This window comes from Parasteatoda tepidariorum, chromosome 11 (assembly GCF_982258835.1).
Source record: "Parasteatoda tepidariorum strain Cologne lab strain chromosome 11, Ptep-v5.0, whole genome shotgun sequence".
Taxonomy (NCBI): domain Eukaryota; kingdom Metazoa; phylum Arthropoda; class Arachnida; order Araneae; family Theridiidae; genus Parasteatoda; species Parasteatoda tepidariorum.
In genome coordinates, this window is record NC_141765.1 from 77,854,531 (window position 1) to 77,871,964 (window position 17,434).

At 29.7% G+C, this 17,434-nt stretch overlaps 1 protein-coding gene across 1 annotated transcript in view; it reads right to left on the reverse strand.

Moving 5' to 3' along the window:
* Positions 1–13,961: 13,961 nt before the first annotated feature.
* Positions 13,962–17,434, reverse strand: part of l(3)73Ah (polycomb group ring finger 3-like lethal (3) 73Ah) — a 102,372-nt gene continuing 98,899 nt past the window's right edge. Inside the window, exon 8 of the mRNA XM_087154921.1 lies at positions 13,962–14,998. Coding sequence (XP_087011047.1) covers positions 14,990–14,998 — 9 coding nt within the window. The 3' untranslated portion in view covers positions 13,962–14,989. The remainder of the gene's footprint in view (positions 14,999–17,434) is intronic.

Below are 17,434 nucleotides of genomic sequence, written 5' to 3' on the forward strand. Positions count from 1 at the left end.
GTAAGAATGTTTGATTTGATCAGTATTTCTTATGATCGTTTTCATTCACTCCTTTCAGTTTTTTCCCAGGTTTCAATTCGATTTCATTATTTCTTTGGCCAGGTACGTGTGTGAATTAGTTTTTCATAGTATATTATTCATTAATTTTAAGAAATAGTTATTTTTTTTTCATCGTTTGCATTTTGTTGCCGCCAACAATGTCATTTAACAAAAAGAAGTGTCGTCAATACAATGCCACTTACTGGAAGTTTGGATTTGTTTAATCACCGTCGAACTCTCAACTACCTATGTGTTTACTTTGTAACAAAGTTTTATCGAATGAGGCCATGAAACCCTCTCGTTTGCAGGAGCATTTGCAAAAAATTCACCCTGACAAACAGAATAAAGACTTGTCATTTTTAAAGAACATCAAGGACAAGTTTCTGAAGGCACCTTCGATCTCGGGCTTCTTACTAGCAACCTCGTCCCAAAAATGCGACGATGGTCTGATAGCCTCTTATAATATATCAAAATTAATTGCCAAATCTGGCCAAGGCTCATACCATAGGCGAAGAGTTGATACTTCCATCTATTAAGGAAGTCTTAGAAACAGTTTTACATCATCCAGCCGCATCTAATGTAATAAAAAATATCCCATTAAGTAACGATACAGTGCGGCGACGAATTGATGAGATGGCGGAAGACGTTGAGGATTCCTTATGCAAACTTTTGATATCGAATGAATTTTCCCTGCAAGTTGATGAATCAACTTTGCCAAGTAATGAGGCTTTATTGTTGGCGTATGTCCGGTTTGTTGAAGAAGGAGAATTTTTTCTAGATAGGCTCTTTGCACGAAGCTTGATTATAGATACCAAAGGAGAATCTATTTTTAACACTGTCAAAGATTATTTTAAAGAGAAAAACATTACTTTTACGAATATTATGTCTGTTGCCACTGATGGAGCTCCAGCAATGGTGGGTCGACATGGTGGGTTTATCGCCTTTTTGAAGAGGGAGGTACCAGATATTTTAGCTGTTCACTGCGTGATTCACAGACAGCATTTAGTTGGAAAAAATCTCAGTGACCGCTTGCATCAGTCACTGCAATACGTTATCTCTGCTGTGAACAAAATTCGCAGTAATGCTTTTAACGATCGATTAGTCAGACAGATATGACCTGTCTCAATAGGTTTTGAAATCTTTTCGACTCTGTGCTTGAGTTCCTGGAAGACAAAGGTGTAGCTTTGAGAGACAGATTGCTAGAATTTAAGATAGACGTTGCCTACATGACGGATTTATTTGCAAAATTTAATGGTGTTAATTTAAAATTTCAAGGCAACGAACTCAATTTGATCACTTCAAAATCAGTTATTTCTGCCTTTCTAAAAAAAACTCATTTTGTGGAAGCAGAATTTTGGTAGGAATGAGTTTAGCCAATTTCCGATCTTATCGGATCTTAAAAAGAATGGTGAAATTTCCTCTGGTGATATACAGGAATATTGTCAACATCTTTAGTCCTTTTACATGGGCTTTTCTAATCGTTTTAAAGATGTGTTGACCCTGGAAGTCCCTCAATGGGTTATGAACCCTTACGTGAATATTGAAGCAGCAGAGGTTCATATTCAGGAGGAATTGGTCGAACTTTCAATTTATGAAACTTTGAAAGCTAGCTTCCAGAATGGTGATCGTCTCACAGAATTTTGCCTTCAAGATAACATTAGTCGTCTCTACCCTGGACTGTGCTGTGACGGATCTAGTCACAAAAAAGAGAGATCGACTCGAAATCGTGCAACGAGGGGACTTGCGTCTTCACCTCACTGAAAATATTGAACCGAATGTTAAGAAACTAGCTCTGAACCATCAAGCAAAATCATCCCACTGACATAGTTACTTGATTGCTTGGTTGATACCACGTTTCTGTGTAAAAAAATTTTTTTGATGTTTTTTTAATTATCTAATTAAGTTTAAATAACTCTTTTTAGCATAGATTTCTTTGTTTGTTTTCTCATTACCGTATTTATTTTGATTACAATAAATAGATTACCTGTCGGGAGAAAAGTATCGAGTTAACGTTCACACTATTTTTTTTTTTAAAACCAAACAATGTTAACGCGTAAGAATATTGCTTAAAAATGTTACCTCTTATAATTCAGCTCACCCTATGCTCCAAATAACTGAATTTTCACAAAAGGGGCGTTTAAACTTTTTTTTTGCTCCTTATGGGGGCGGCAGCGTTAAAAAGGTTGAGAACCTATGTACTATACCAGGGGTGGCGAACCTTTATACACCAACGTGCCATTTTTTCTAAAAAATTGTTTAATGAAATCACAGACGTGCCGTCAAATAATTTTGACTTCATGATTATTGAGAAAATAATAATACTAAATACTATCAACTCAAAACATTGAAAAGAAAATACATTTTGCAATGTCTCAGTTATACGCGTAATTCAACTTAAAGTAGCATCAGTGGGACTTCTGTTATTGCAGATTAAATGACAAATAACTTATATTAGGTTGTAAGATATTAGTTTAAGCAGGACTGTTGATTTTTTTGCTTGTTATTTATTGTTAGCTTGTTTTTTATGGTTATTAATTGTTCTTTTAGCATTAATTGTTAATTTTTTAATTAATAATTGTTTATTATTTTGTTTGTTTTTTGTGAATTTTACTTTAATTGTTACATATGCTTCATAGTGTGCGATATTTGTGTAATGGCAATTCATAGTGCAATAACAATTGTGATCGGTGGCGTGCCCAAAATATTGTGTCGCGTGCCATAAATGGCACGCGTGCCATTGGTTCGCCATCCCTGTACTATACCATAGTTTATTGCTTTTGACATGAAGAAGAGTTAGATATTCCTCTATGGGCTGTCGCGCCACTGAGTTCAGTTTTTAGTACATCGTGTAACATATCATGTAAACAAGAAAAAGAAAAAAAAAACGAGAGTAATATTATTTTTTACCAGATAACGGCCTAATTGCGAGGACATTATGGTCATGGATATAGATCCATAATGTTCGTTGCGACTCAGTCTTCATATTTCCCTTCTACAAAACAAGCATGAATTTAATGATGGAGCCTAAGTGGAGTAATAGTTATTTAAAAAAGCAGTTAATAAGTAAAATTATATGCAATATTTTAAGTAATAGTAATTATTGAAAAATAATAGAGTAATAGTTAATCACAATTTAATTAAAAAGCAATAGTTAGTAGTTATTTAAAATTTTTATAAAAATATTTAAGGTTGTCAGGAAAAAAGGAGAATGTAATACATTATAAAACATCCCTTTCTGTGACCTTGCTTTTTATTGATCATAAAATGAAAATAGTGGAGATAATGATCATGAGAGTAATAATTTTCTCGCTTTTTCGCTGCATTAATTTGAATTTATTCAACCCCTAACTGAAAATACTGTGGAATGACTCTTCCAGGTGACAATACTGAATACAAGCAATATCTTTGCTGTGCAATCAATATTTTGCTTACACCATAATTAACAAGCATTTTAGCTGACTAATTTATTGTGCTTATTCACATACTTTAAAAGAGCTAAATAAAATAACTTTTTTAATACAGTTTCAATAAACGTTTTTTCGTTATATAAACATTGCTGTTCTATATTTAAATTTGCAGATTTCATTTACAATAGGAATTTTAAATTACATTTGAACAAACCAGTTATTAAAGAATAATAATGAAATTGAAAAAAAATATTTTGCTGGAACTTTTCAAAGATATCATTTAATTTTGTAAGCAATACAAAATAGATAACAAAAGAAACACAGAAATGCAAAAGAGATAATATTCCACGGCAGATAACAGTCAGGTGAAGAGTAGAAGGTTAAACCCTTTGACGCAGAATTTTCATTCAAAATATTTTTATTATTTCGTAATAATTAAAGTCAAAATAAGTAAAAAACTTAATATTTTGAATTATAATAATTTATGGTTATGAAATAGAGAAAACTAAATGTAGATAAGGATACAAGTGTCCATTGCGAAGCATGGACTGACGGCGCACTTCCAAACAATGCCTTTCCAAATTTGCACTTATTTGTAATCATTTAAACATAAGGGAACATAAGTAATTCAACATGTAAATTTCTTTAATTTTCAAAATTAATTATTGATAAATTTTTGAATGTAAATAAAAAAACATTTTTTCAAACTACTTTTTTTTGGATTTTAATAGAAATATAATTCCGATAATCTAACAGATTTTTTTAGTAACTATTAGACGGTTTCGACGCCCGGTGGCTGAGTGGTAGCGCTTCGCGCTGCCGTGCCACAGGTCCTTGGTTCGATCCTTGGGCCGGGCAAGGCCGACTCAGCCTTTCATCCCTTCAGTGGGTCGATAAAATGAGTACCAAGCATGCTTGGGAACTAACACTGGGGGTTCCGCGTTCGGCTGACCACCTGACCGGAACATATGCTCCTGCACCCCATAGCCCAAGGTCAAGAAAACTGAGATGGGCACAGTCGGCCTTGGCCCTCTTAATGGGCTGTCGCGCCACTGAGTTAGTTAGTTAGTTATTAGACGGTTTCTTATGTATTTAAAAAATAAAAAAACCATGTTTCTATTAGTAACTAAACTGTCTGAAAAAATATATAAAAGGGACGTCGCTCTTTCTTTTAAACTGTGTGCATCTTTGACGACAAATGAAGAATCATAACTTAAAAAGTGTATTTAAAAACCAACAAAAAACATATTTATAACAAGATAACATGCTAGCAATTAAGTAACAAAAGATTAGCTGTAAACATCTATTAGTAAAGTCTTTATAAGGGAACATAAGTAAAGTCTGGATCGGTGAGGCAGCGCCGCTGTTCGACTGTCGTCATTGATTTGTTCAGAGCCGTTTTTATGTTTTTCGGGGCCCTGGGCCTGTCGTTATTTGGGAGTCTTTTATGATTAATTTTAGTATAAAAATTTTTTAGCTTAAATCATTTTTAAAAAATTATTTTACTTTAAGGTTGAAAAACAAATACATTATTATAAAAGCGTTAATACATAATTAGTATTGAAAGTTTAAGGTAACAGTACTTTTCATGGTTTTTGAGAGTCTTCTGTCACATCATTTAAATTCATTTCCTGCCAGACATCATATTCAATGCTCATGATTGACAAATAATTAAATCTTTTTTAAATAAAAAAAAGAAGTGTATGAAGAAGAAAATATAAAGGGATAATAACTCAATGCCCTGAAACCTTTTGTTTTCGAAGCACTACTCAAGTATTTCGTTCAAGCACTTTTTTCACATTGAAAATGAAAATTTAAAAACTAATTGTACTACTGAACTCCAAATTATCTTTTTCAGTTAAAAGTAGAGAGAGTGAGAAAGAGAAGCTAGATGATTTTTCGTGGGAAAATTAAAAAAAAAAAAAAAAAAAATGAAGAATTTGAATCAAGATTGAAGCTTTAATTTTTTATAAAGGATAGGTTGGGATAGAATTTTTGTTGTTTACAATACAAAATTACTTCATAATTTTCTTACAAAAACTAGTTTTTCATTTACCTGTTATACCATCTATTTACATGGAAGTATTTGTTTTAAATTTTTTTTTAGTGTTTCAGTCTCATAATTCCTTCATTATTATTCTTTGAATTTATACTAGGGAGAATTTCATTTAACAATAATAATAATATATTTTCTAAGCAAACAATGTCATCGTAAAGGAATTTTTTTTATTTAATAATAATATATTTATTAGTAGCTATGAATTTTGATTTCATAAATGAATTTTTGCAATATAAATTTAGAATTATCGTTAATATTTTTTTATTCGCTAAATTTAAAAATTTTAAATTTATAATTACATATTCATAATAATTATTTTAATTGTACAAATAATAATTTTGTATTATTTTTATATAAAAGAAAAATATCAATTTACTAATTTCGTTTTTTAAACTTACTTCTCAAAAAACAGGTGTGGTCAATACATTTAAGAAAACAAGTATTATTAGAAACACATAATTCAAATTTTCTGTCATATAAAAATTTTAATTTTTTAAAAATAAAAAGAAACATAAAGTATGTTCTAGTATGTATGTATAGAAAGAAACATTTGTATTGTTCTATTGTTGTTGGCTGGCATACAAAAATCCCCCTTCCAAGAATTGTATAGCTGGTGCAGTAATTGAGTAAAACAAACCACCCCTTTAGAAATCAAGTTTCGAGTCCCCTTCTACAAGAACGTATTAATTCAATCATTTGCCACATGCCTTGGGCCAGGCCCATCCTTAAAAACGGCTCTGGATTTGTTAATAATGACGGAAAGTGGCGTCGGCTGGCATCACTACAGCTTCGCCAGCGCCAGAGGGTTAATGATTTCTCTCTTGATGGGGAATTAGGGAAACAGAGAGCATCTCTGAATTATCCATATTTCAAGCAAGAACCATATTTCAAGTTTCAATATTATATGTGCAGTTGATTTTTATATATATAAAAAAATAATAAATAAATAAAACGTTATAATATAAAATTTTTTTAACAGTTTGAAATACGTTTTACTGTTAAAGTTACAATGAGTACTATAGATAATGAAAAGAGTAAGCAAAACATTTATCCAAAGTTCCTAAATCAGATTTTTTTCTCAGTTTGCATTATTATAATAGTAAAAAGTAAAATTATGGAAATAAAATCACTATAGACTATTTTAAGAAATTTTTTTCGTGACTCATCAAATTTCAGTAGAAGAAAGAATGCAAAAAAAAAAAAAACGAAAAAATAATAATAATAATAATAATGAATACATAATAAATGAGAGTACTACGTGCAACATCAAATGTTTTCAATTGGAGAAAATTGTGTAATATTTTCTTAAATAAAATAAACAAAGGTTTTAACTCTACGACGAATATTTATGATACACTGATGTGAAACATACATTTGCTGTGGGTGGACTAATTCTCATGCATGTTAATTAAAAAAGTATAACAAACATAAAGAATAATTTTATTAATAAAAGGTTCATTTTCCAGTTAATGATCCTTTACATCATTATCTATTAATTTTATAACCAAAATAAAAAATAATATTCCAATGTATCTCAGTGCCATCTTTTGGCGATATACGTCTCCACTAACTAAAAAGAAACTATTATTATTTATTTTAAATAACTGGTGCAGCCATCTATTAACAGAATAAAAAATATATAATCCACACTAGCAAAGACTCTGTTTTATGATTTAATTCAACTAAATCTTTATATTGTAACATATTTTGTTATCAACTGAATGAAAGAGTATAAAAACAAAATATGAAATGAAATTGATAAATTTGAGTAAAAAACAAATGCATTATGAAGATTGAAACATTTTTAAGTACTTGAATTAAAATTTCAAATGTCTCTTAAGAAGTTATATTTTTAGATTAAGGTAAAATTAAAAGGTATTTTTTTTCAATATTTATTTGGATTTTTTGTTTTCGGAATGCTTTTAGTAATAAAGAATGGGAACGTCACCTTAATTGTAATAACAATAAAAAAAATTGAAGTTTAAAGTAAAAATTTTAAAGACATCAATTTGCATATTTTAAAGTTTTATGAAGTAAAATTAATGAAAAAAACCCCTATATTTTTATATATAAATATTTAATTTCAAACGAATTTTTGGGAATAAGAAATAAACTCTGAAAATTTAATGTTTTTTATAAGAAAATAAAGTATTTTTTTATAACAGTGAGTAGAAGTTCATTATTGCTTAAATAATATATTGCTTTGATGAAATGTTTATTTATTTATTTTTCTTATGTCATTTATGGCAATCTTATGAATATTCTATTGAGTCAATGAGTGAACAAAAGGGAACACAGTATTATGAGTAGTAAATATATTTTATTCTATATATTTATTGCTGCCTTTTCTCTATATATTATTAAATGCTCGTTAAATACTATTACAAAGGATTGCATAAACATATTTAAATTTAAAAATCATTCTCTATTCGGGTTTCCTCTGGTAATCCACCAGTCATTGCACATTTTGACATCAAATAAAGATTTTCGTTAGTCAAATATTTTAAAGAAATGATCATTCAACTCTTAAGGAGGTATAAATTTCTAGTGAAAAGGCAGATAATAAATATTTTGAATAAAGTATAGTCACATACCCTTTATGTAATCCTTGATTAGTTTTGGATAAATTTGAAGTAGTCACATTTTTGAAATGCCATTTCTCGCCATTTTCTATCGCGTAGTCATCTGACTAGGAAGGACAGGGAGGAGGCGTTACTCATTATGATTAGTATACTGCGCATGCTTGAAAACATGCCTTGAGGGATCATCCTGTTTCCTGAGGATTCACAGGCATCCTCACGCTATACACTACCTTTGCTTTGAGCTTGGATCGTGTAAACAAACATCCAAGAACTTGGTCCAACTTCTTGGACGATAGTAGAGCATGTTCTACTTTCCATCCAAGTTTTTTCTCCCTTAACCAATCACCGTCCTAGGTTTTGAGACGTCAACAAGCACGCAGCAAATTATGACATTTTGTTGTCTGTTTTCATATATTTTAGTCCAAATAAATTGATCTGTTGTGATTTATTTGTGTTATCGTGATTTTATATGAATTTATTCAGTAATTTTAAAGTCATATAAGTATGATTTTATAATGTTGAATATGAACAATGCGCATGCGCAAGTGTTTCTCCCGTCCAATCAGTGACATTCAAGAACTTGGATAGTGTCAACCTTGGCGAACAAAGAACACGGGGCGCGCTCAAATGATCAGAAAGTCGGGTCCACAATCGTGGTTGCCGGGAGAAAAGTGTTGCACCAAGCAGACTCCTCAATTCTGCTTTTAACATGTAAAGTCTATGGCGGGCTTGTCATACTTTGAATCGATTTTTCTTGTTCAAGAATCGAAGTGATCAATTAAAAAAAAATACCAATAATTTTTTCAATCTTTCCTATCCACGAAAATGTAGGTTAATTTTTTTTATCTTTATTACTTTTTGTAATATTGCCTTTGAAACACAAGTCACTTTCTACCTTTGAGTAAGGGAGGAAGGCAACTTCCACCCCCCAGTTCACTAATCTTCTCCGTGGGAGGTCTTGCTCCCTTTTGAAAATCTTTTTCTCTCTCTGTCCTTCTGAAGAACTGATATGGGGGACGCTTTAAAAACCGATAGCTTTCTTTTTAGTTATAAACTTGTAATTTATTATGAAAATTATATTTGCTGATAATTCGTTCATTCTATATACATTTTATTTATTTAGTAGTGAAAATTTTCTTGTTTTTTTTCATTTTGAGAATGGAATTTATTTTTTAAAAACATTATTCCTCTTTTTTTTTAACTTTGTTTCTTGTTTTTTAAAGATGTTTCAGAATTAAAAAAATTAGCTGCTGAATAAGGTGAGATTAATTAAAATCGAATAAATGACGTAAAGATCTTCCAATATACTATAAAGAAAGCATCACAAAACTGCAGTTTTCCTTTTTTTTTAAAAAAAAAATATATCGTACACTCATTTGCAGGTTTAAAAAAACACATTTACATTAAAAGAATTTAAAAGGTTCCAATTTTTTCATTCCGTAAATAGTTTTAATTACTCCAATAGCTGGGATAGTATGTTTTTTCACGGTAAGGAAAAAAAATAGCTAGTACACAAGACCAAGCATCATCCAAACATGAACAAGCACTTAACCCTGTTTTAGGGCTTTAATGTAAATACACAAGAACACTAAAGTATTATGAAAGAAATTTTCATTTTAATCAGCAAATGAAGAAAAATATGAAAATACACGCATGTATTGTAAAATTCTTTAAAAAAAAAAAAAAGGAAGTAAAAGAACATTAGTGGTCATAATTAATGTTCACGAGAGAAAAATACAAACGGTATCAAAATATAATGAATCGATGCTTAGGAACGAACGCAACACTGAAAATATTGAAACCAGTTTGATTGCCAGATGAAATAGAAAGAATGAGAAATGTGATTATTATAAACACCACGACATTTCATCACGATAAATTAAAAAATAAAAATAAGCTGTAATACTTAGAGTTAAGTTACTTTTTGTTACTTCAGACAGTCAAACTGGTTTTGATGTTTTCAGACCTGATTCCTTAGTTGATTCCCTAATCGGTAATTCCTAATTAATACACTTTATAAAACTTTTTTTCGCAATATTCTAAAAATATATATTAAGAGTAGTAATTATGCAATATCCTATGTATTTAATAATGAGAAATTTTTCGAATTCATATTAAAAGTGTATAATGTAATTTTTATTCATAATTTTTTGCTAGAACAAAGTATGTATTCAATGTTTTATTTTAATTTCTCTTCCCTGACCCTCTAATGACATTCATGGAGAAGAGTTTTAGTAGAAATTTCTATTGGCAATCGAAATGGGCTGCAGGTGGCGTAGAGCAGAACTCTTTTCCTATGGCAACACTTCACATGCTTTCCCCATTAGCGTGTGGAAAGTCATAGAGGAAGGAAGTACGTTAGTTTCTCTCTTGATTTTCAAATAGATTAAAATCTTTCAACTTGAAAAACTATATGGAACTGAAAACTTACATTAAACATAGTTCTAAAGAAAAGTATCACGGAAATTTTAGAAAATATTTTTATTAAGTAAAAGGGAAAAATATTAAGAAAAGGGAAAATATCGTAGTACATTCCTATATAACTGAAAAGAGGAGGAGAGGGAAGGGAGAAGGGCTAAAGGCATGAAACCGGTCTCTCCCCAGATGGCGTATTCGAGTGTTGCGATCGCGAATATACTGCAAACTTTAATTAGTGTAATTATAGTTAATTAATATATAAGAAAACTAACCGTCATTAGCATTACATAAAGAGGAAAAACACGAAAACCTCCCAGGGTTAGCCAGCATGCCATCTATATGAATATATCTCCCAGATAACCATAATTTTCTGTATTTTTGTATTTGATAAAATTTTGTAAAGTAAACTTGTCTCAATCTGTTGTTATGTTGTAAGTTTTAATGAAAACCAATAAATGCCTTTTCTTTCAAAAATTTCGTTATCGTACTTTTTTATAAATTAATTTCGATTATTTTGATAAATCTTTATATTAATTACAGTGAGCAGTCTCACAAATCTATATACTAAAATGTAAAATAACATAGAATTGTTTTATTTTGTTGTTTTTAATGATCCATCGAAATAATCTATTAGAAAAATTAATTTAAACTGTCACTTCAGCTTATTAGTCGAAAATGTTATAATTTATTTTTACGACAGAAATGATGGTATTTTTTATGAATCCTCAAAACTGAAATGAAAGAGTTACATCAATTTTCTTATAATATTACTTCTACGTTTAGAAAATTATAAAGCTTATCAAAGATAGTTTTTAAGGAATTTCTTAGAAATAAGTTATACTTTTGTAAGTTATTTATTTGTCCTTTTATTTACGACATTTACAAATAAAATGCGTTCATTACCCACTTTTACCATTATTCTTTGTTATTAGGGTTATAATAATTTTAAGTCAAAGGCTTAAAATTAAAAATGAAGTTCCTTTATTATATAAAGTAATCACAAGATATTACTTGATAAAAATTATTTGATAAAATATAAATACCTTTTAACAAGCAAAAGCTGATAAATAAAATATTTTCGCTTTTTAATAAGTTATATTTTCCTTTATTCCTTTAAAGTAAACTTCATATAAAACTGCGCTTTCAAAATATGCAGTTTAATAAATTTATACTAAATAACTGCTTTAGATCAATAAGGAATTTCTTTTGTATTATTGTTAAATATCTTTGGCGATAAGTTTTTAAAGTAACTATAACTGAGTAGAAATAATGTAAGTAAAAATGATGAATATGAGTTTGTGGGTGAAGTTTTAAATGTATCCGAGCTAAATTATTTGAATAAGTTAAGTGATATAATCGGAATTTAGATCTGTCTTAATATGATTTAAAATTTTGTGATAATTAAATCGAATAATTTTCAATTTTGATGTTTCAATTTGTTTGTGACAAACAACAAATAACCCCGGTGTTTATTTTTTGAGATCGAATCATAATTCCAGTTCGAAGTTACTTATACAATAATAATTGTAGTTAGCAAAAGTAATAATTAAAATGAAGTGAGTTTTTAGTGAAGGTTAATTTAGTTCATTCAAATTGCGAAATTCAAATATTTAAGTCTAAATCAAATTTACATAGTAAGCAACCATATTTGCTTAAACAATGGATTAAATGTTAACATAGTTTTTTAAAGTGGTAGAATTTAATTAGTTTCAAAACGGTGTAACAATCTTTAAAAAAAATTAATTAAAATTAAAAAAAGATTGTGAAAAATATTTGTATTTGAATTGTAATTGAAAGAAGAAAATTAAATGCGTAATAAAAAAATAAAATCTTGAACTCAAGGTTTTACTTTAACATAAAAAGTTTTAAAAATTAGCAAATCAATTTTAAAAAAATTAACAAACTTTATTTGATCTATAGAGAAAATATAAATTTATTTTTAATGTAGTTACTTTATATGAATTACTTTCATATGACTACATGGTAAAATTTTATAAATTTAAATACTCTGGTTATTATTAGTTCTCTAAATAATCAAATCAAAATAATAAACAATTCAAGATATAATTAGAAAAAGTGCATGTTAAATAAAATGATAAAACTATTTTGATAATAAATAAAGTCGTTTTAGAGTTAAAAAAAATATTTTTTAAGTTTTTCTTAGAAAGAGAAAAAGCATAATATAAGATGAAGAGTGAGTTTCTTCTGATATCTTTTGAAAGCTAGTTGACCCCCGCAGGTTGCAATCCCCCTTCTGTGACAGTGATTAGTTTCGGGTTACTTAACACACGCACCCCCACAAAAAATGTAGGGGAGACAGTGGAACGGGTTTTGGAGGTGCTATATATTTCGTCCCTATTCGAACCTATCCTTACTGAAGGTTAGAATTGAAATGGAAAGGCCTCCTTAGGTATTCTTTGGCCAAGGTGTCAAAGAATCATCAAATTTCTTGGACAGAGAAATCCGTCCAATTTCTCGGATACAAGAAATTGGACCGTGTAAACAGGCCTTATAATCCGTACTGTTATCCGTGTATCCGTTAAACAACAGCAAATGTCATTAGCTTATTAAAAAGCCAGGCGTTAAAAATCTTTTATGTTGTAGCTCGTTTACGTCGCACTAGAGCTGCACAATGGGCTATCGGTGACGGTCTGGGAAACATCCCTGAGGATGATCTGAAGATATGCCATCACAATTTTAATTCTCTGCAGAGGGGATGGCACCCCCACTTCGGTAGCCCGACGACCTGCACGCGAAGTCGAGCACTTTACGATAGAACAGTTTAAGGCTGAGGGCTAGCTGTTTTTGCTTTCCTCGGTGAAATAGATATCCCACAATTACAAATTGATAATTTGTAAGCTACAAATCGTTTGCGGTCGCCCCCTTTTACATGGTGGACGCTAGAGGAAGGGGGTTTGAACGGCGAGAGGACCACTCGTCTGGTCAGCAGATGGGGAGATAAGGAGTGATAGATTTAAATGACCCCGTCCGAGGAGTCTGTCGAGGCACACGTAGGCACAAGCCATTTTACATGCAGAAAGGTAGACCCCCTGGCCGGCTGTGGTCAATGGCACGTGGCATCCATATCTAATTGGTTGATATCCGTGTCTAATGAGGGAGGGCTTTCCTTCAACTTTGCGAGGTTGCTCTCTCCGTAACGAGGACCAATACTGCACACCCACAGTCCTTACGCAGACTGATCCAAGTGGTCACCCACCAGCACACAGACCGCAGTCAGTGGTGCTTGACTTTGGTGATCTGCTGGGAACCATGCCTTAACGATCAGTCCACTGCGGGACTAAAAATCTTATATATATATATATATTATACACTCCATAATGTGTCAATAGTTGTGTTCTTATACACTTTTTAACTATAAAAATTTTTTCAGAATAAAAAGTAAGGATATATCATTTAAAGTTATAAATTCAAAACGAAAAATCGAAACACAGTTAAACACAAATCAGGAGAATTCATACTTTATTGAATAAAAAGATAACATGAAACAGTATCACAGTTAGTTATTATAAAAATGAATTTCCAAACAAATAGTTCACATCTTCTTTCAATAAAGAATTTACAATACCTAAAGAACAGAATTACTAATGAAATATGCCTAAGAAATATAAAAGCTACAAAACGTTTTCTCAAATGAAAAAGCTTTTTAAAAGACATCAAATTCTTGATATTGTAAAGAATTTTAAAAATTGTTTTAACAGCAAATACAACCAAAACGTTGAAAAGTACAGTCTTGCTATAAGTAATTAGTAGAAGGAGGAAAACAAAAAAAATCATTGCAATAATTTTTATTTTAATGGTTTTATTTAGTAAATTGCAATTTTCAGAGTTCAGATGGGAGATCACTTAATTGATTAATATTAGCTTTTGAACATTGAATCATACAGAAAGTCTGGATAATAAACATTTTTGTTGTTTTTTGAACTCTTGAAATATGAAAAATATTTGCAAGTTTATTCAATAAATATGTGTAAGTACTATAAATCAAAAACTTGATTTTATGAGTATGTTATATTAAAGAACCTTGCTTTGAAAATGATTTGCAAGGCACTGTCAATGAGGCAATATTATGTGATTATAACAAGCAAAAGATAATGAAATATGCACTATAACATCAAAAATATTTAAATGAAACTATTTTTCTTCTTTTTCATCTTTTCAACAAAAAAATGGATTTTCTTTCTTCCATTAGTAGAATTCTAGCTTTTTCAATTTCTATATTTCTTGTGATAACACAAAATTATTGATATCAATCATGTCTGTCTCTTCCATATAAAACACATTATTTTCTACACTACTACATTTTTAATAGCCTCTACATAAGCTGATGTTTGAACAACAAAGACAAATGATTTCAAGTGATAAAATTGGGGGGAAATGAAAATCAATAAAGTAATTTAGTAAATGAAAGAACTCTGTTTTCCAGGATTTCTTTGCTGGAATGCAAAAACAAGAATTTTATGTACTCAGGATCTCTGCAAAACAAATAAGCAGGTACACAAAATTATATACTTTAATAAATTTAAAGGAGTACATTATGAAAAAAAAAATCAACCAATAAGAAAGTTGGATAAAGTAGTAAGTATCCACTCTATTATAATAAATGGCATTGTGTCTAATATAATAATAGGATATATATAATGGTGGACTTAAGCACTGTTTACATAGAAATTGATAAAAGAGTAGAATTAATTGGAAAAAATAATTATTATTAGCTCCATACATTAGATTTAAAATTTGAAAGTAATGTAACTAAACATAATGTTTCATATTGTTGATGTAGAAAAAAAAATTTCTAGATTAATGTAACTAATAAAACTATGAGGAATTGTGAATCAATGAAAAAACACTTATCAAAATTATATTTTACAAAATTATGTAAAAGCATAATTTGACCATGAAAAGATGGTTTGAATCAGAGTCAGTTTAGCAATGCTTGAGAAAGATAAAATTAGCAACAACTATTAGCTTAAGTTAGACTATTAGCTTTCTCTACAAATGAAACATACTTAAAAAAAATAACAAAAAAACTTTATATGGGTGATTCTCATGAAACATGACAATTCGGACTAAAAAATTTCTTCAAATTCAAAGTCTTCAAAATAATCTATTTTTCTTTGCATATTTTTTTAGGTACGCTTATTAATATCATATAGTCAGCAGTGTAGTTTATTGACATTTGCTCGAGAAAAAAAATAAAATAGAAATTCACCAAACCTTGAATGCCAGGAAAATGACATATTACCTTAGAAGTTTAAAAAACAGTCATTTTAAGTTAATAGTAAGTAACTCAACTTAAGCCTTTATGTTAGATGGACCATAAATTGCCTAAATTACTTCTTTTTACCCACTGTAGAAAGAAACAAAAAAATTTTTGTTGCTGATATGTGCAGAATAAAATTGTGTATAATAATCAATCATTAAATAAATAACTTTGATTACATACAAGCATATTCCAATCATACATAAACTTGGTATTACGTTAATATTTGCTTTCCCTCCTTACAGTATTAGCAGTTAAAAAGAATTTCTGGTAACACTTCAATGCCCTGACATTCATAAGCCAGGATAATGACAAATTCGCCATTTTATAGCATATAACTTCACTTTAATTTAATATTTTGGCCGAAGACGTTTATATTCTGCAGAAAACAACAGTATTTCTTAAAATGACTCAGATAAATCTATGTAGTTTTTGTTACTAATGATTTCAAGAAGCCAGGAAAATGACAGCATAAAGACCTACTCACCTTGAAAAAATTTTTGAAACAGATTTTGAGCCAGAAAATTGGCTCTTTATTCATGCAACAAGACATGTTCAGATAGGAGGGTATCTAATCAATCTATTAACATAAGATATTGATTCCTGGCGCTATCTATTTTGGTTATAAATCACTAAATAAAAGTAGCCAGGAAAATGACAGATTTTCATGGGACAAACAAATTATTGTCAGAAAAAAATTATTTTAAACGAAGTTTTAGTTAACAACACCCTCTGCGTATATTCTAGAAATGCTTACATAGGATAAGATTAAAAAAAATTAAATTTTGAAAAATGTATGGGGAGTTTTGAAGCCAGTTATTATTGGAAATATTGTATGGGACATGCCAGAAAAATGACATTTTGATATTCAATAAAATTTTTTAAGTATACAAAACAGTCAATGCCAGTGCAAAGTCATTTTAAAATGCTAACAGCAATCCCATTTATTAATTTTTTTTTTAAAAAAAGTTCTTTTAGTATTATAGTATTAGATCTTGGAGCAAGGGACAGTGGATGTCATGTTTCGTGAGAATCACCCATATACCATTTTATAACAGCCAGAGGGATATTTGCATTCATTATTGTCAAGTTTTACAAACAAAACTTTCAATAGTCTAATGCATCAGTGAGGGATATAATGTTAATTTAGTTGGATTAAAGCAAATTAATCTAAATTTTGGCCTGTAGAAGTTACTATGTGACTATTGAGTTAAGTGATATAGATGAATTCCTGTCTAGTTCTTTGCACTCAAAGGAGACCAATGTAATTTTGTTCGACACTTTTTAAACATTTGATGAGAAATTAGAATAAGCTATCTACTTGAAAATAAATGCCCTACATTGTTTTAACGAGATGAAGGTGGGAAAGTTCTTTACTGTTCACTTTCATATTCTAGCTTAATGAGAATCAAGAACTGCAGTTATTGAATTTAACAGAATATCAATCATCAGATATTATAAAACTGAAGGAGACTTCAAAAACAAATAGATCATCATCACTTAAATGGCCTTTTTTTATGTAGGGTTGTTCAAAGCAAAGCTAAGAACAAGGTTGACAGATTGCTTATGCTTTCAATCATATTTTAAAAATAAATAAGGTATTTTAATTATATTTTATAGCTAAATATATAAAGCAAATATTTTGGAA